This window comes from Entelurus aequoreus, linkage group LG12 (genome assembly GCF_033978785.1).
Source record: "Entelurus aequoreus isolate RoL-2023_Sb linkage group LG12, RoL_Eaeq_v1.1, whole genome shotgun sequence".
Classification (NCBI taxonomy): domain Eukaryota; kingdom Metazoa; phylum Chordata; class Actinopteri; order Syngnathiformes; family Syngnathidae; genus Entelurus; species Entelurus aequoreus.
Genome location: NC_084742.1, coordinates 68873509 through 68893235, shown reverse-complemented (window position 1 = coordinate 68893235; position 19727 = coordinate 68873509). Strand labels below are relative to the sequence as shown.

Sequence of the window (19727 nt, the reverse complement as noted above, 5' to 3'; positions counted from 1 at the left end):
TTAGAAGATTGCCTTGGAGTTAGCGTGAGTAGCAACATTCCAAGGAGCATTGTGCTTGTTAGAAGATTGCCTTGGAGTTAGCGTGAGTAGCAACATTCCAAGGAGCATTGTGCTTGTTAGAAGATTGCCTTGGAGTTAGCGTGAGTAGCAACATTCCAAGGAGCATTGTGCTTGTTAGAAGATTGCCTTGGAGTTAGCGTGAGTAGCAACATTCCAAGGAGCATTGTGCTTCTTAGAAGATTGCCTTGGAGTTAGCGTGAGTAGCAACATTTAGAAGATTGCCTTGGAGTTAGCGTGAGTAGCAACATTTAGAAGATTGCCTTGGAGTTAGTGTGAGTAGCAACATTCCAAGGAGCATTGTGCTTGTTAGAAGATTGCCTTGGAGTTAGCGTGAGTAGCAACATTTAGAAGATTGCCTTGGAGTTAGCGTGAGTAGCAACATTTAGAAGAATGCCTTGGAGTTAGCGTGAGTAGCAACATTCCAAGGAGCATTGTGCTTGTTAGAAGATTGCCTTGGAGTTAGCGTGAGTAGCAACATTCCAAGGAGCATTGTGCTTCTTAGAAGATTGCCTTGGAGTTAGCGTGAGTAGCAACATTTAGAAGATTGCCTTGGAGTTAGCGTGAGTAGCAACATTTAGAAGATTGCCTTGGAGTTAGTGTGAGTAGCAACATTCCAAGGAGCATTGTGCTTGTTAGAAGATTGCCTTGGAGTTAGCGTGAGTAGCAACATTTAGAAGATTGCCTTGGAGTTAGCGTGAGTAGCAACATTTAGAAGAATGCCTTGGAGTTAGCGTGAGGAGCAACATTTAGAAGATTGCCTTGGAGTTAGTGTGAGTAGCAACATTCCAAGGAGCATTGTGCTTGTTAGAAGATTGCCTTGGAGTTAGCGTGAGTAGCAACATTCCAAGGAGCATTGTGCTTGTTAGAAGATTGCCTTGGAGTTAGCGTGAGTAGCAACATGTATTTTAAATGCAGCTAGTGCCATCTTGTGGAGCTAGTAAAAACTACATTTGGACATGTACAGATATTAATGCAAATGTTTTACCCTCCAAAAAAATCATCATCCTCTGTAGTTGAAATTGTTTTTGTCTATTAGTTTGGTCAGAGTTACACAATTGGAAGAAGAACAAGCCTTGTCATGTATCATACAAATATTGTTTGCACAGGATGTAGTTTTTAGGACCCACTGAAGCCAAAAGGAGACTCTGGTTAAGTGAATATTGTACAGCAGGAATGTCCAAAGTGCGGCCCGGGGGACATTTAAGGTTCAAGTTGTGTTACCATACCATACCATACCATACCAACTTTATTTATAAAGCCCTTTAAAAACAACCACAGTTGAAAGACAAAGGGCTGTACACCACAAAGAAATAAAGGCAAAGGACAGACTAAAAAATAAAATTTAAAACAGAAGTAAAATACACATTAAAAAGCAAATACAAAATTACCCTAAGAACAATTTTGTTAGATAAAAAGCAGTTAAAAAAAGTTAAAAGTTAAAAACAGTTGGCCTGCATCATACACATACACTGTTTGCCTCATATCACATCTGCATCACATACTGTATCTCATATCACATCTGCATCACATATCTCATATCACATCTGCATCACATACTGTATCTCATATCACATCTGCATCATACACATACACTGTTTGCCTCATATCACATCTGCATCACATACTGTATCTCATATCACATCTGCATCACATATCTCATATCACATCTGCATCACATACTGTATCTCATATCACATCTGCATCACATATCTCATATCACATCTGCATCATACACATACACTGTTTGCCTCATATCACATCTGCATCACATACTGTATCTCATATCACATCTGCATCACATATCTCATATCACATCTGCATCATACACATACACTGTTTGCCTCATATCACATCTGCATCACATACTGTATCTCATATCACATCTGCATCACATATCTCATATCACATCTGCATCATATACTGTATCTCATATCACATCTGCATCACATACTGTATCTCATATCACATCTGCATCACATATCTCATATCACATCTGCATCATACACATACACTGTTTGCCTCATATCACATCTGCATCACATACTGTATCTCATATCACATCTGCATCACATATCTCATATCACATCTGCATCATATACTGTATCTCATATCACATCTGCATCACATACTGTATCTCATATCACATCTGCATCATACACATACACTGTTTGCCTCATATCACATCTGCATCACATACTGTATCTCATATCACATCTGCATCATATACTGTATCTCATATCACATCTGCATCACATACTGTATCTCATATCACATCTGCATCATACACATACACTGTTTGCCTCATATCACATCTGCATCACATACTGTATCTCATATCACATCTGCATCATACACATACACTGTTTGCCTCATATCACATCTGCATCACATACTGTATCTCATATCACATCTGCATCACATATCTCATATCACATCTGCATCATACACATACACTGTTTGCCTCACCCCTCACCTAAAGTGACACATGTGTGAAGAAGGATGATTCCTCCAAGTGAAGACCTCACCTAAGGAGATGATGCATGCTCAAAGATGCCACCTGCTGGTTGTATGAGCACACTGCAGCTAGTCCTGGATAGTCCCCATTAAATGTGGGGGAAATAATCCATTTTTAACATAGACCATTATACATTTGACTAGTAAACGTGGATAAAAGATATGTGTAAAAAATAGTGGATCCCAGACTAGTCTCCTGTGGGAGCGTGCTCAGTCTGGGGTCAGAAGAACAAAAGCATCATCACATGTTAGGACACAGAAACCACCAGACTCCAGTGTCCTTCTGGCGCTGCTCCAACATCTGTTGCACCTGACAAGTTGTTTTCTGAGTCGTGACATGTTGCTATGTGTGCCTACTAGGGCTTTACACTATACCACTTTAGTATTGTATCGCAGTACTAATCAATCAAACACAGTACTATACTCTGAAAAGTACAGGTTCCCTATATATATATATACAGTATATATATATATATATATATATATATATATATATATATATATATATATATATATATATATATATATATATATATATATATATATATTTTTTTACGGGCATGACGGCGCGTCGTCACGTGGTGACATTGCTGGTTTTATGAGCAGAGGAGCATGTTGGGCAGCGCACACACACAGAGTACTTACAAGCTGACACAGTGTGTAGACAGAAAAGGGAGAATGGACGCATTTTGGTGTAAAAAGGTAGAGATAAAGGTGAAGTTATAACACTGAAACACCCTCAGGAAGAGCTGCTTAAAGACATGGCTAGTTAGCTAGCGGCTAACATCCATCCTTAGTGTTTTAGCTACTTCTAAATCACTAATCCTGAAATAAAGTGAGTTTCTTACAAGTAGCATTATCACTGCGGGACGAGGAATAGCTAAACATGCTTCACCGTAGGAGGATACAATAGCTCACCGCTAACAGCAAGGTAGTGCTCCTGAATGTTAAACAAATAGGTGGATCTATACAGACACATTATCGACTGTAATGATACCAAGTACAAGAGTCGTAAATAGTCAACACTACAATAATTAAATCAACATTTTTTACTATCACAAAATCTTTTGTTATTGTTGATAAAGTCAGTAAACACATCCCTGGACTATGAATATGACCAATGTATGATCCTGTAACTACTTGGTATCGGATCCATACCTAAATGTGTGGTATCATCCAAAGCTAATGTCAAGTATCAAAGAAGAGAAGAATAAGTGATTATTACATTTGAACAGAAGTGTAGATAGAACATGTTAAAACAGAAAATAAGCAGATATTAACAGTAAATGAACAAGTAGATTAATAATAATTTTTAACAGTTTGTCCCTCATAATGTGTACAAAATAATAGGTGTATAAATGACACAATATGTTACTGCATACGTCAGCAGGCTAATTAGGAGTCTTTGTTTGTTTACTTACTACTAAAAGACAAGTTGTCTAGTATGTTCAACATTTTATTTAAGGACAATAATAAACTAATAATACATTTGTTGTTACAATAAAGACAAGACAATAATGACATTTTTTGCGCTCCCCTTTATTTAGAAAAGTATCAATTTATTGAAATACATGTTGGTAGCGGTACCAAAATACAGGTATGGTGACCCCCTAGTGCCTACTGTAGCTGGAGATCCAGAGTGTGAAGTGGTTCTCCCCGCAGGTATGAGGTGGAAGAGATCCAGAGTGTGAAGTGGTTCTCCCCGCAGGTATGAGGTGGAATAGATCCAGAATGTGAAGTGGTTCTCCCCGCAGGTATGAGGTGGAAGAGATCCAGAATGTGAAGTGGTTCTCCCCGCAGGTATGAGGTGGAAGAGATCCAGAGTGTGAAGTGGTTCTCCCCGCACGTATGAGGTGGAAGAGATCCAGAATGTGAAGTGGTTCTCCCCGCACGTATGAGGTGGAAGAGATCCAGAGTGTGATGTGGTTCTCCCCCGCAGGTATGAGGTGGAAGGCTGTGAGGTGATATGGGCGGTGAAGGACAACGCCATCGGAAACACCTTCTTCGATGCGGGAGCCGCACAGTTCCTGGTCCCGTCGCTGGGGGCCGACAAGCCGGAGAGAGCCGCTCCCTGCAAGAGGCTTCGCTACACCACACAGGATGCAGCGGCCCAGACCTTCACAGCAGGTCTTCACATCCTTCCAAAAAAAGGAGCATTTCTGTCCCAAAGCTAGACTTCTAAAGTATGTAGTGTCCTGTACAGATCGAAACACGCGAGGACGCGGCTCTGGTCCAACAGAGGCTGGCAGTGCGCTCGGTCCAGACTGGCATGAAGGGATGGTTCTGAAAGGAGCAGAGCAGGTGAGGACTTGACCTAGACTATAAAAGCATGTTTATGTTACTGCTGCTCTGTCAGGCATCCCACAGACTCTCAGTGGAATATCAGTGTGAGGTGGACAAGATCTTCACCTCCCAGGAGATGCTCAACTCCACAGCTGCACAGCAAACAAACACGGCTGATACCGGTGAGAACGAGGTCTACATTCACAATCCAGCCCTCAACCACCATTTCCCATCTGGGCCTAGAAGGAACATGGCCGGTCTATGTCCAGCTGACCAACGGCAAGACTTACGGCTGTGACTTTGTGGTCAGTGCCACCGGAGTCACACCCAACACCCAGCCCTTCTTACCTGGCAACAACGTAAGGAGGAACATCTGTGTCTCAATCACCAACTATTTACTCCAATAACATCTGTGTTGACTATTTACTTCAATAACAAGTCACCTAACTATTTACTTCAATAACATCTGTGTTTGACTATTTACTTCAATAACAAGTCACCAACTATTTACTTCAATAACAAGTCACCTAACTATTTACTTCAATAACATCTGTGTTTGACTATTTACTTCAATAACAAGTCACCTAACTATTTACTTCAATAACATCTGTGTTTGACTATTTACTTCAATAACAAGTCACCTAACTATTTACTTCAATAACATCTGTGTTTGACTATTTACTTCAATAACAAGTCACCAACTATTTACTTCAATAACAAGTCACCAACTATTTACTCCAATAACATCTTTGTTTGACTATTTACTTCAATAACAAGTCACCTAACTATTTACTTCAATAACATCTGTGTTTGACTATTTACTTCAATAACAAGTCACCTAACTATTTACTTCAATAACAAGTCACCTAACTATTTACTTCAATAACAAGTCACCTAACTATTTACTTCAATAACATCTGTGTTTGACTATTTACTTCAATAACAAGTCACCTAACTATTTACTTCAATAACATCTGTGTTTGACTATTTACTTCAATAACAAGTCAACTAACTATTTACTTCAGTAACATCTGTGTTTGACTATTTACTTCAATAACAAGTCACCTAACTATTTACTTCAATAACATCTGTGTTTGACTATTTACTTCAATAACAAGTCACCTAACTATTTACTTCAATAACAAGTCACCTAACTATTTACTTCAATAACATCTGTGTTTGACTATTTACTTCAATAACAAGTCACCTAACTATTTACTTCAATAACATCTGTGTTTGACTATATACTTCAATAACAAGTCACCTAACTATTTACTCCAATAACATCTGTGTTTGACTATTTACTTCAATAACAAGTCACCTAACTATTTACTCCAAAAACATCTGTGTTTGACTATTTACTTCAATAACAAGTCACCTAACTATTTACTTCAATAACAAGTCACCTAACTATTTACTTCAATAACAAGTCACCTAAATAACCAACTATTTACTTCAATAACAAGTCACCTAAGTATTTACTTCAATAACAAGTCACCTAAGTATTTACTTCAATAACAAGTCACCTAACTATTTACTTCAATAACAAGTCACCTAAGTATTTACTTCAATAACAAGTCACCTAACTATTTACTTCAATAACAAGTCACCTAAGTATTTACTTCAATAACAAGTCACCTAAGTATTTACTTCAATAACAAGTCACCTAACTATTTACTTCAATAACAAGTCACCTAAGTATTTACTTCAATAACAAGTCACCTAACTATTTACTTCAATAACAAGTCACCTAACTATTTACTTCAATAACATCTGTGTTTGACTATTTACTTCAATAACAAGTCACCTAACTATTTACTCCAATAACATCTGTGTTTGACTATTTACTTCAATAACATCTGTTTGACTATTTACTTCAATAACAAGTCACCTAACTATTTACTCCAATAACATCTTTGTTTGACTATTTACTTCAATAACAAGTCACCTAACTATTTACTCCAATAACATCTGTGTTTGACTATTTACTTCAATAACAAGTCACGTAACTATTTACTTCAATAACAAGTCACCTAAGTGACAGATGTGTGTGTTGTATGTGAGATGATGCATGCTCAAAGATGCCACCTGCTGGTTGTATGAGCACACTGCATCTAGTCCTGGATAGTCCCCATTAAATGTGGGGGAAATAATACATTTTTAACATAGACCATTATACATTTTTAACATAGACTATTATACATTTTTAACATAGACCATTATACATTTTTAACATAGACTATTATACATTTTTAACATAGACCATTATACATTTTTAACATAGACTATTATACATTTTTAACATAGACCATTATAATTTTTTAACATAGACCATTATACATGTTTAACATAGACCATTATACATTTTTAACATAGACTATTATACATTTTTAACATAGACCATTATGCATTTTTAACATAGACCATTATACATTTTTAACATAGACTATTATACATTTTTAACATAGACCATTATACATTTTTAACATAGACTATTATACACTTTTAACATAGACCATTATACATTTTTAACAAAGACCATTATACATGTGATTAGTCAACAATAGATTAGATGGCCTCTGATTGGCAGCATGACTATGTTGGATTGAAAGAGTGTAAAGGTGACTAGAGGTTGTCATGTCTACTATTCAGTATCATGGCCTCTGATTGGCAGCTTGACTATGTTGGATTGAAAGAGTAAAGGTGACTAAAGGTTGTCATGTCTACTATTCAGTATCATGGCCTCTGATTGGCAGCTTGACTATGTTGGATTGAAAGAGTAAAGGTGACTAAAGGTTGTCATGTCTACTATTCAGTATCATGGCCTCTGATTGGCAGCATGACTATGTTGGATTGAAAGAGTGTAAAGGTGACTAAAGGTTGTCATGTCTACTATTCAGTATCATGGCCTCTGATTGGCAGCTTGACTATGTTGGATTGAAAGAGTAAAGGTGACTAAAGGTTGTCATGTCTACTATTCAGTATCATGGCCTCTGATTGGCAGCATGACTATGTTGGATTGAAAGAGTGTAAAGGTGACTAAAGGTTGTCATGTCTACTATTCAGTATCATGGCCTCTGATTGGCAGCATGACTATGTTGGATTGAAAGAGTGAAGGTGACTAAAGGTTGTCATGTCTACTATTCAGTATCATGGCCTCTGATTGGCAGCATGACTATGTTGGATTGAAAGAGTGAAGGTGACTAAAGGTTGTCATGTCTACTATTCAGTATCATGGCCTCTGATTGGCAGCATGACTATGTTGGATTGAAAGAGTGAAGGTGACTAAAGGTTGTCATGTCTACTATTCAGTATCATGGCCTCTGATTGGCAGCATGACTATGTTGGATTGAAAGAGTGAAGGTGACTAAAGGTTGTCATGTCTACTCATGATGCTGACAAACATATTTAGGAGATAGTTCACCGTTTAATGCTTTAGCTATGTAAATATTTTATATTATAACGAATGATTGGATTCAATGATGGCAGGTTTGTCCGGAACCAATTAACAGCGATAAAGGAGGGACAATTGTACACACCTTTTTGTCTGCTAGGTGTCACTGAAGGACAAAAGCTGCTTCAACCATTTCACTTGTTTTACGACATATCCTCCATTCTTGTATTTGCAGTTTGCTTTAGCGGATGATGGCGGTCTGCGAGTGGACGACCACATGATGACATCACAGCCTGACGTCTACGCTGCCGGAGATGTGTGCAGTGCATGCTGGGAGCACAGCCCCTTCTGGCAACAGGTATCTAGTCTAGACATACTTAGTCCATCTTGACTGGTATCAAGTCTGGTGACATACTTAGTCCATCTTGACAGGTATCAAGTCTGGTGACATACTTAGTCCATCTTGACAGGTACCAAGTCTGGTGACATACTTAGTCCATCTTGACAGGTACCAAGTCTGGTGACATACTTAGTCCATCTTGACAGGTATGAAGTCTGGTGACATACTTAGTCCATCTTGACAGGTATGAAGTCTGGTGACATACTTAGTCCATCTTGACAGGTACCAAGTCTGGTGACATACTTAGTCCATCTTGACAGGTACCAAGTCTGGTCACATACTTAGTCCATCTTGACAGGTACCAAGTCTGGTCACATACTTAGTCCATCTTGACAGGTACCAAGTCTGGTCACATACTTAGTCCATCTTGACAGGTACCAAGTCTGGTGACATACTTAGTCCATCTTGACAGGTACCAAGTCTGGTGACATACTTAGTCCATCTTGACAGGTACCAAGTCTGGTGACATACTTAGTCCATCTTGACAGGTACCAAGTCTGGTGACATACTTAGTCCATCTTGACAGGTACCAAGTCTGGTGCTGACTTGTGACATAGTTAGTCAACAAGTGTGGTGCTGTGACATAGTTAGTCCATGTTGTGACATAGTTAGTCAACAAGTGTGGTGCTGTGACATAGTTAGTCAACAAGTCTGGTGCTGTGACATAGTTAGTCCATGTTGTGACATAGCTAGTCAACAATTCTGGTGCTGTGACATAGTTAGTCCATGTTGTGACATAGTTAGTCAACAAGTGTGGTGCTGTGACATAGTTAGTCAACAAGTCTGGTGCTGTGACATAGTTAGTCCATGTTGTGACATAGTTAGTCAACAAGTGTGGTGCTGTGACATAGTTAGTCAGCAAGTGTGGTGCTGTGACATAGTTAGTCAACAAGTGTGGTGCTGTGACATAGTTAGTCAACAAGTCTGGTGCTGTGACATAGTTAGTCAGCAAGTGTGGTGCTGTGACATAGTTAGTCAACAAGTCTGGTGCTGTGACATAGTTAGTCAACAAGTGTGGTGCTGTGACATAGTTAGTCAACAAGTGTGGTGCTGTGACATAGTTAGTCAACAAGTGTGGTGCTGTGACATAGTTAGTCAACAAGTGTGGTGCTGTGACATAGTTAGTCAACAAGTCTGGTGCTGTGACATAGTTAGTCAGCAAGTGTGGTGCTGTGACATAGTTAGTCAACAAGTCTGGTGCTGTGACATAGTTAGTCAGCAAGTGTGGTGCTGTGACATAGTTAGTCCATGTTGTGACATAGTTAGTCAACAAGTCTGGTGCTGTGACATAGTTAGTCCATGTTGTGACATAGTTAGTCAGCAAGTGTGGTGCTGTGACATAGTTAGTCCATCTTGTGACATTGTTAGTCAACAAGTGTGGTGCTGTGACATAGTTAGTCAACAAGTGTGGTGCTGTGACATAGTTAGTCAACAAGTCTGGTGCTGTGACATAGTTAGTCAACAAGTCTGGTGCTGTGACATAGTTAGTCCATGTTGTGACATAGTTAGTCAGCAAGTGTGGTGCTGTGACATAGTTAGTCAACAAGTGTGGTGCTGTGACATAGTTAGTCCATCTTGTGACATAGTTAGTCAACAAGTGTGGTGCTGTGACATAGTTAGTCAACAAGTGTGGTGCTGTGACATAGTTAGTCCATCTTGTGACATAGTTAGTCAACAAGTCTGGTGCTGTGACATAGTTAGTCAACAAGTGTGGTGCTGTGACATAGTTAGTCAACAAGTGTGGTGCTGTGACATAGTTAGTCCATCTTGTGACATAGTTAGTCCATCTTGCTGCAGATGCGCTTGTGGACGCAGGCTCGCCAGATGGGCTACTACGCCGCTCGCTGCATGGCGGCAGGAGTCTTGTCCCAGACCATAGAGCTGGACTTCTGCTTTGAGCTCTTCTCTCACATCACCACCTTCTTCAACTACAAGGTAGGCAGCGTCATGTCGCTCATCAGGTTGAAGGTGTGGTGACACCTTCTTCAACTACAAGGTAGGCAGCGTCATGTCGCTCATCACGTTGAAGGTGTGGTGACAGAGTGGTCTTCACCAGGTGGTCCTGCTGGGCAAGTTTAACGCGCAGGGGTTGGCCTCCGACCATCAGCTGCTACTGCGATGCACCAAAGGCCAGGAGTACGTCAAGGTGATGATGACCCACTTCCTAAACTATTATACTTTTGATGTTATTCATTATTTAACCAATTATTATTCATAACCAGCCACCCAACCATGTCCAAATCTCACCAAACTTGTCCCAATCCTTGTCTAACTATTATAGTTTTTATTTCATGAATTATTTAAGGTGTTATTATTCATAACCAGCCCCTCCCCCACAACCATGTCCAAATCTCCCCAAACGTGTCTCAATCATTTGTGCTGCCAAAGGTTTTTGTCCCTCTATTATAGTTTTGGTTTTTAACGTTGTATAGGTTTTGTCTTTTTATACGTTATTATTCATAACCAGCCACCCCAAACATGTCCAAATGTTATGTTAACATTTTATAATTTATATGTTGTTAACGTGTAATTAACATGTTATTTTTCATAACCAGCCACCCCAACCAAGTCAACATTTCCCCAAACTTGTCCCAATCATTTGTGCGAAGTTTGTGCTGCAAAATATTTTTGTCTTAATATAGTTTTTATGTTATGAACGTTTTATAGTTTTTTACGTCGTTAACGGGTAGAGATGTCCGATAATATCGGCCGATAAATGCTTTAAAATGTAATATCGGAAATCATCTGTATCGGTTTCAACATCCTGATTTTTCCGGGAGACTCCCGAATTTCAGTGCCCCTCCCAAAAATCTCCAGGGGCAACCATTCTCCCGATTTCCACCCGGACAACATTATTGGGGGCTGCCTTTAGCGTCCTCTACAACCTGTCGTCACGTGCGCTTTTCCTCCATACAAACAGCGTGCCGGCCCAGTCACATAATATATGTGGCTTTTACACACACATGAGTGAATGCAAGGCATTCTTGATCAACAGCCATACAGGTCACACTGAGGGTGGCCATATGGACAAGTTTAACACTGTTACAAATATGCGCCACACTGTGAACCCACACAGAACAAGAATGACAAACACATTTTGGGAGAACATCCGCACCGTAACACAACATAAACACAACAGAACAAATACCCAGAACCCCTTGCAGCACTAACTCTTCCGGGACGCTACAATATACACCCCCCCGCTACCACCAAACTCCGCCCTCCCCAACCCCTGAATTCGGAGGTGTCAAGGTTGGCAAGTATGCTCTAGTATACTCTGGACTGAAGCTGTGTGCCTTCATTGTTTTTGTAGCTGTTGTTTTGAGGCATGTTTAAAAAATAAATGCACTTTGTGAAAGTCAAAGTATAGTATTTCCCATAGTTGTAGTGGGTATCAGGATCATCTCAGGGAGAGCATGTCCCAAATTCCAAGCTGCTGTTTTGAGGCATGTTAAAAAAAAGAATGCACTTTGTGACTTCAATAATAAATATGGCAGTGCCATGTTGGCACTTTTTTCCATAACTGGAGTTGAAGTTGTTCTCTTATTTTGGAAAACCTTGTTTTTGATTGATTGATTGAAACTTTTATTAGTAGATTGCACAGTACAGTACATATTCCGTACAATTGACCACTAAATGGTAACACCCCAATAAGTTGGGGTCCACGTTAATCAATTCATGATAAAGTTACATTGTTTAATGCATCCAGCGGGGCATCACAACAAAATTAGGCATAATAATGTGTTCATTCCACCACTGTATATATCGGTATCGGTTGATATCGGAATCGGTAATTAAGAGTTGAACAATATCGGAATATTGGAAATCGGCAAATAGCCATTATCGGACATCTCTATTAACGGGTAATTAACATGTTATTTTTCATAACCAGCCCCCCGAATATCTCCTTTGTCCCAATTGTTTGTACATTTGTGGTGGTTTGATCTGCAAAACATTTTTGTCTAACTGTTATAGTTTTTATGTTAACGTTTTATAGTTATTTATTATTTAATGTTATTATTCATAACCTGCCCGCCCCATGTCTGACCACGGTCTGGAGGGGATGGGGAGCGGCTGGAGAAGTCCCATGTGAAACCTGGAAGACGTCTTGTTCCTGGCACAGACCGAACACGCCTCTACGTACTCCCAGACCTCCGTCACCCTGGCTGGCCACCAGAACTGCCGGGAGATCACAAGCATAGTTCTTTTAACTCCCGGATGACATGAAAGCAGCGAGGTGTGGGCCCAATGAATCACCCGGGGACGCAGCTCAGTGGGGACAAACAATCAATTATCAGGACATCCCCTAGGTGGCGTGGCCACACCGTTAGCTTGCTTTACCTCAGTGTCTGTTGGCCAAGTTACCGCTCCTACCACACAGTTCAGTGGAAGGATGGTCTCAGGTCGCTTGGCCTCAAGCTCGGGGTCGAATAGTCGTGACGGGGCGTCTGGCTTGACGTTGCGGGACCCCGGCCTGTAGGAGAGCGAAAAGGAAAAGCGGTTAAAGAAAAGCGCCCACCCAGCCTGGCGAGAGTTGAGTCTCTTAGCCTTCTTGATATATTCCAGATTCTTGTGATCCGTCCAGACGATTAATGGGTGCTCGGCCCCCTCGAGCCAATGCCTCCATTCCTCCAAGGCGAGCTTCACCGCCAGCAACTCCCGATAGCCGACATCATAGTTTCTTTCAGCTTTGGACAGCCGCCGCGACAGAAAGGCACAGGGATGCATCTTCCCATCCTGTTGAGAGCGTTGAGACAGCACTGCTCCAACTTCCCCATTAGAAGCGTCCACCTCCACGACGAACTGGCGCAGTGGGTCCGGAATGGTGAGGATGGGAGTTGAGGTGAAGCGGCGCTTGAGTGTCTGGAAGGCCCTCTCTGCCTCTGGAGACCAGTGGAACCGCACCCAGGTGGAGGTAAGACCGTGGAGAGGAGCAGCTATTGCGCTGAAGTTTCTGACAAACCGCCTGTAAGAGTTCTCAAAGCCCAAGAATTGCTGAACCTTTTTTGCGGTTGTCAGGTGTAGGCCAATCGGCCACAGCGCTAACTTTAGCCTGAACCATCAGCACTCTTCCAGGAGCTACAATGAAGCCCAGGAAGGAGACAGTGTCGGCATGAAAAACACTCTTTTCAGCTTTAACATACAAGTCTCTTTAAAACCTGATTTACGTGGACCTGGTAAGTGTCACTGTCAGGTGAATAAATCAATATATCGTCAAGGTAGACGTACACGAAATGGTCCAGGAAGTCTCTTAGAACTTCGTTGATCATGACTTGGAACACGTCCGGGGCATTGGTGAGTCCAAAGGGCATGACCCTGTATTCATAGTGACCGCTGGGTGTGTTGAATCCAGTCTTCCATTCGTCTCCCTCTCTTATTCGGACCAGATGGTAAGCGTTGCGTAGATCCAGTTTGGTGAATATTTTGGCCTGTTGGAGTTGGTCGGAGACAGAAGACATGAGGGGAAGAGGGTAACAGTTCTTGATGGTAATGTCATTCAGGGGACTGTAATCGATGCAGGGCCTTAACGACCCGTCTTTCTTCTTCACAAAGAAGAACCCTGCTCCTGCTGGCGATGTTGACGGGCGAATCAAGCCAGCTTCCAGTGATGCAATCGTCCATGGCAGCCTTTTCTGGACCAGAGACGGAGTACAGACGCCCTTTAAGAATAGTGGCACCGGGAAGCAGGTCGATGGCACAGATGTAGGATCGGTGGGGCGGAAGAGACAGGGCCTTTGTCTTGCTGAAGACTTGTCGCAGGTGGTGATAACAGGAGGGAACGGAATTCAGGTCCGGAAATTCTGAGTCTGTGGCAGGATTGGCAGAAAAAAAGATTAATTTCCTTGACACGTTTTCCCTGGAAAGTAGAAAAAACACAATTCTTAGTGCATTCCCTTCCCCATTTGCTGATCTCCCCTGTTTTCCAGTCAACACGAGAGTTATGCTGGTACAGCCATGGATGCCCCAAGATCAGAGAATGAGAGGGTGAAGTAATCAAGTATGGACTAATCTTTTCCTGATGGCACTCAATGTTCATTTGGACAGGTTCACTGATGTGCGTGATGGTGAAAAGCTCCTTACCATTCAGAGACCTGGCTCTAATGGGTTTAGCTAGCGGTTCTGATTTGAGTCCTAGTCTCCTGGCTAAACCCCAGTCCATCAGACTCTCGTCTGCCCCAGAGTCTATTAGCGCCTCTAGATCTGTGGTCGTGTGATGAGTGATCGTGATCTTAGTGAGAGTGCGTGGCATCTGAGGTGTAGCTGGGAAAAAGTAAAAAAAAACTAAGCAAAAGATGAGCAGCTGAATATAAGACGACCACTGGGATCCCTTGGCCGGACAGGAAACGACAAGATGGCCGCCCTCTCCACAGTAAAAACATCTCCCCTCCATCAGCCGCTTGCGCCGCTCCTCTGGGGTCAGTCGGGCTCTTCCCAGCTGCATGGGCTCCTCCTCCTGATCAGTGCGGAGGTGAGGAAGTAGCTCCAGGGGTGAACGCTGAGTGGTCGACCAGATAGGTGGGAAAGGACGGGTGGGTGGTTCTTCCTGCATCAGCCAATCCCACACCACGCTGTCGTTTTAGCTGGGCTAGTTGGTTGTCCGTCCTGACGGCGAGTGAGATGAGGGCATCTAGGTTGTCGGGTAGGTCCAGGGGAACGAGGAGGTCCTGTATGGCAGCTCCGAGTCCCTTCAGAAACATGTCATAGAGGGCCATGTCGCCCCATCCGCTTTCTGCTGCCAGCGTGCGGAAGCAAATGCCGTAGTCGCACACGGAGCCGCTGCCCTGCTTTAACCTGCTTGGCTCTTGGGCCTTTTCTCTGCTAGAGGACACCGAGTCAAAAGTCTTGGTTAGAGCAGCTTGAAAGTCTGTGAATGAGTGGCAGAGTGACGAGCTCCGCCCCCATTCGGCGGAAGCCCACGCCTTGGCTCTATCCGGAAGGTGTGAAATCATGAATGCGATCTTGGAGCGGTCCATGGGAATTGCATGGGGCATCAGCTCGTAATGAATAGCACAGTCTATCAAAAATGTTGGCGTATGGCGCCGGAGGGGCCAGCTTGCATCTGGCTCTGGGAGGCGGTGAAGGCAGCGTGGGAGCGGCAGTTGGCGTGGGAGGCTGGGACGCCGGATCCGGTCGAGCAAACTGCCCGAGTAGGTCTTGCAGCTGGGAGGAGAGGTGACCCTTGTGCGCTGCCATCGCCGTCTGAAAATCCTCCTGTCGGGCGAGCCGTGATTCCTGGGCGCGCAGGATCTCCGTCAGTCCTTTGGCCTCTGCTGAGTCCATACTGGCCAGAGGATACTGTTAGGTCTCTTTGGCCTCTGCTGAGTCCATACTGGCCAGAGGATACTGTTAGGTCTCTTTGGCCTCTGCTGAGTCCATACTGGCCAGAGGATACTGTTAGGTCTCTTTGGCCTCTGCTGAGTCCATACTGGCCACAGGATACTGTTAGGTCTCTTTGGCCTCTGCTGAGTCCATACTGGCCAGAGGATACTGTTAGGTCTCTTTGGCCTCTGCTGAGTCCATACTGGCCAGAGGATACTGTTAGGTCTTGGCAAGAATGAGGACTCTGTTGCAGACGGGAAACGATTGACGACAAGGTGGAAGGATGGTTGAAGTTGACACAGGTGATACATGTGTTGTGGTTACAAACAGGTGGTGCTACAAGGTGGAAGGATGGTTGAAGTTGACACAGGTGATACATGTGTTGTGGTTACAGGTGGTGCTACAAGGTGGCAGGATGGTTGAAGTTGACACAGGTGATACATGTGTTGTGGTTACAAACAGGTGGTGCTACAAGGTGGCAGGATGGTGGGAGCAGTGCTGATCGGGGAGACGGACTTAGAGGAAACCTTTGAGAACCTCATCTTGAACCAGATGGACCTGACACGGTACGGGGAGGATCTACTCAACCCCAACATTGACATAGACGACTACTTTGACTGAAATAGACTTTTCTTTGAAGTATGAAAGTTACAATCAAATAAATATGATGGAAAACTAACAAGGTTATTAAGAAGGACTTTGTCCATCCACATTGCTAACACTACACCTCATAACCTGGTCATAGCTCACCTGTATGCACAGCACAGGTAAACATCTACCTGTGGCAGCAGAGCAGAAGTTTCACTTTAACGTCTCATAACTGTAGTGCGTTCAAGGACCTTCGATTAGAGTAAGAAAAAGAGGCGTCGCTAGGTATTAAAGACATGGGTCTAAACCTGTAGGCCGAACTTTTGCAACTGAGGGGCCGCACACTAAAATTAAAGCATCTGGGGACCATACAGTATATATATATTAGGGGTGTAACGCTACACAAAAATGTCGGTTCGGTACGTACCTCGGTTTAGAGGTCACAGTTCGGTTCATTTTCGGTACAGTAAGAAAACAACAAAATCTACATTTTCTGGTTATTTATTTACCAAATCTGTAAACAATGGCTTTATCCTTTTAACATTGGGAACACTATAATAATTCTGCCCACGTTATTCAACATTAAACTGCCTCAAGTTGTTGCTCAGATTAAATAAAATGACAAAACTTTTCTTCTACATATAAAAAGTGCAACATTAAACAGTTTCAAGTCAACTCATCATGCTTAATTTATTACAGCATTTGGGAAGCCTGTAGTTGATTTTTATTATGTAAATGTTATATTTTTATCAACATGTGATAGCAGGGACCCTGCCATTCAAAACTAGGCTGCTCCATTACTAATGATTACACACACACACACACACACACACACACACAATGAGCTAACACTCACACACCGCAAAATGAGCTAACATTACGCTAATATATATACACATATATATTTTATCATTCAACACTTACATTTCTAGATCAACTTCGGGTGTATCTGTCGATATAAAGGTAAAAGATTATATGCCTTTATTGTCAAAGAAAAATGTTTTTTTATGGCAAAAACACAAGATATGAACCCCCCCACCCCCACCCCCATATTTGATGTTTAGTAATTGGAGCCTTAAAAAGGTTAATATTGATTTTAGTTCATTATTATTTTCTGTGCAACGACAGTTTAAACATCTCATTAAAATGATTGGGAAACCCAAGCGCGCCCACTCTTAAGTGTTAAAAAAAAACCTCATACTTTTTTTTTTTTACTTTTATCACTTAAATCTCTAGATCAACTTTTATTAGTTTTTTTAATGTGTTTTTAAATTATTTCATGCCCTTTTTTTTTTCCAGGTAAACATTGTTTTTAATGACAAACACACCAAACATGCAATATTTACCCCCAAATTTGATGTGAAGTCATTAGAGCCTAAAATAGGTGAATACTTTATAACGTTGATTTTGATTCGTTGTTATTTTTTGAACAATGGCAGCTTTGTGTGAGTCGACATTGCAACTTTTTTTCTGTTTCATTTCACCTGTTTGCTCTTTTATTTCACTTTATATCATCATAATAATAATGATGCTTTGTATTACACACTGATAATAATTATATGGGAATCAGCTCCACTTTACACAATCAAGTGGAAGAAAAACGTGTTGCAAAGGAATCTTTTCAAGGACTCTCACCTCTCCATGGAGCTTTCCAGAAACACGTTCTGTTGCCAAGAAGCTCACATTTCAGTCCAAACAGCTCCTCCTTTGCCTCGGCAGGCCTTTTTTTTTTGGAAACAATAGAGGTGATTATAAGATTACCAGGTTGCTGTTTGAAAGATGCACAGACTAAAGCAAATGTCTTTTTATAAATCAAAGACCCAGCTGGTGTGTTTCCTTGACTGACCAGACTTGGTGATGACAAATCATCTACATACTGTAGAAAGTGCACAATGTTCATTTACAAGGCAGGAAAATTCCACTGAGGGGTCAATACGGTCACATTTTAGGGCGCTAATGAGTGAGTCATGGCTGCATGTTGTGCTTTGGGTACAAAGTAGACTAATCACATGACAATGACGCGGTAAACCCTGGTAATTGTTTCATCACTGGCTTAATCTGTCATCTAAAGCAAATTGTCATTGACACAAGGACAGCAAGGAACCACATGATGGTCTTCCTTTAGCTGCTTTCACAGCATTAAGATAGAGCTGGAACAAATCTGATCCTTTGAACGACTCCTTTAGGTTAACTATGAGGAACCAATCCCAGTTGTCAGCCGTTCATCTGAAAGATGTTGTTGTTGTTGTTTTTTAATGCACATGCAGATTTAGCATCAGCAGTTGCCCACTCTGTACACGCGTGTAACCAGGCTGGCAACTGGACTAGAACACCAGTCGAAATGAAAAGACATTTAGCAGCATATGGATGTTTTTCTATTATTATTAAATATATTTTTACATGTAAAAACAATTAAATAAATACAATACACTGCGATGAGGTGGCGACTTGTCCAGGGTGTACGACACCTTCCGCCCGATTGTAGCTGAGATAGGCTCCAGCGAGATATATATATATATATATATATATATATATATATATATATATATATATATATATATATATATATATATATATATATATATATATATATATATGTATGTATGTATGTGTGTGTGTGCATATATCTGTGCATATATATGTCAATCAATCAATCAATGTTTATTTATATAGCCCTAAATCACAAGTGTCTCAAAGGGCTGTACAAGCCACAACGACATCCTCGGTACAGAGCCCACATACGGGCAAGGAAAACTCACCCCAGTGGGACGTCAATGTGAATGACTATGCGAAACCTTGGAGAGGACCGCATATGTGGGTAACCCCCCCCTCTAGGGGAGACCGAAAGCAATGGATGTCGAGTGGGTCTGACATAATATTGTGAAAGTCCAACACATCAGCGAAAGTCCAGTCCATAGTGGGTCCAGCAGGAACCATCCCGAGCGGAGACGGGTCAGCAGCGTAGAGATGTCCCCATCCGATGGACAGGCTAGCGGTCCACCCCGGGTTGGGAGCAGAGTAGAAAAGAAAAGAAACGGCAGATCAACTGGTCTAAAAAGGGAGTCTATTTAAAGGCTAGAGTATACAAATGAGTTTTAAGATGAGACTTAAATGCTTCTACTGAGGTAGCATCTCTAACTTTTACCGGGAGGGCATTCCCGTATGTGT

At 41.7% G+C, this 19727-nt stretch overlaps 1 protein-coding gene and 1 pseudogene across 3 annotated transcripts in view; one reads left to right on the top strand and one right to left on the bottom strand.

Annotated features, from left to right (window-relative positions):
• The window catches only part of LOC133662486 (pyridine nucleotide-disulfide oxidoreductase domain-containing protein 1-like), a 32653-nt gene extending 15383 nt beyond the window's left edge, over positions 1 to 17270 (top strand). The window contains exons 4-11 of one of the 3 annotated variants that reach the window (XM_062066531.1): positions 4514 to 4701; positions 4778 to 4875; positions 4931 to 5039; positions 5101 to 5216; positions 8487 to 8609; positions 10449 to 10586; positions 10708 to 10797; positions 16434 to 17270. In XM_062066531.1, coding sequence (XP_061922515.1) covers positions 4514 to 4701; positions 4778 to 4875; positions 4931 to 5039; positions 5101 to 5216; positions 8487 to 8609; positions 10449 to 10586; positions 10708 to 10797; positions 16434 to 16592 — 1021 coding nt within the window. In that variant the 3' untranslated portion in view covers positions 16593 to 17270. Of the gene's footprint in view, positions 1 to 4513; positions 4702 to 4777; positions 4876 to 4930; positions 5040 to 5100; positions 5217 to 8486; positions 8610 to 10448; positions 10620 to 10680; positions 10798 to 16433 lie in introns of those variants that run through there. The other 2 variants (XM_062066529.1, XM_062066530.1) reach the window with 2 other exon arrangements.
• A 1564-nt stretch (positions 17271 to 18834) lies between these two features.
• Positions 18835 to 19727, bottom strand: part of LOC133661311 (transcriptional activator protein Pur-alpha-like) — a 3463-nt pseudogene continuing 2570 nt past the window's right edge.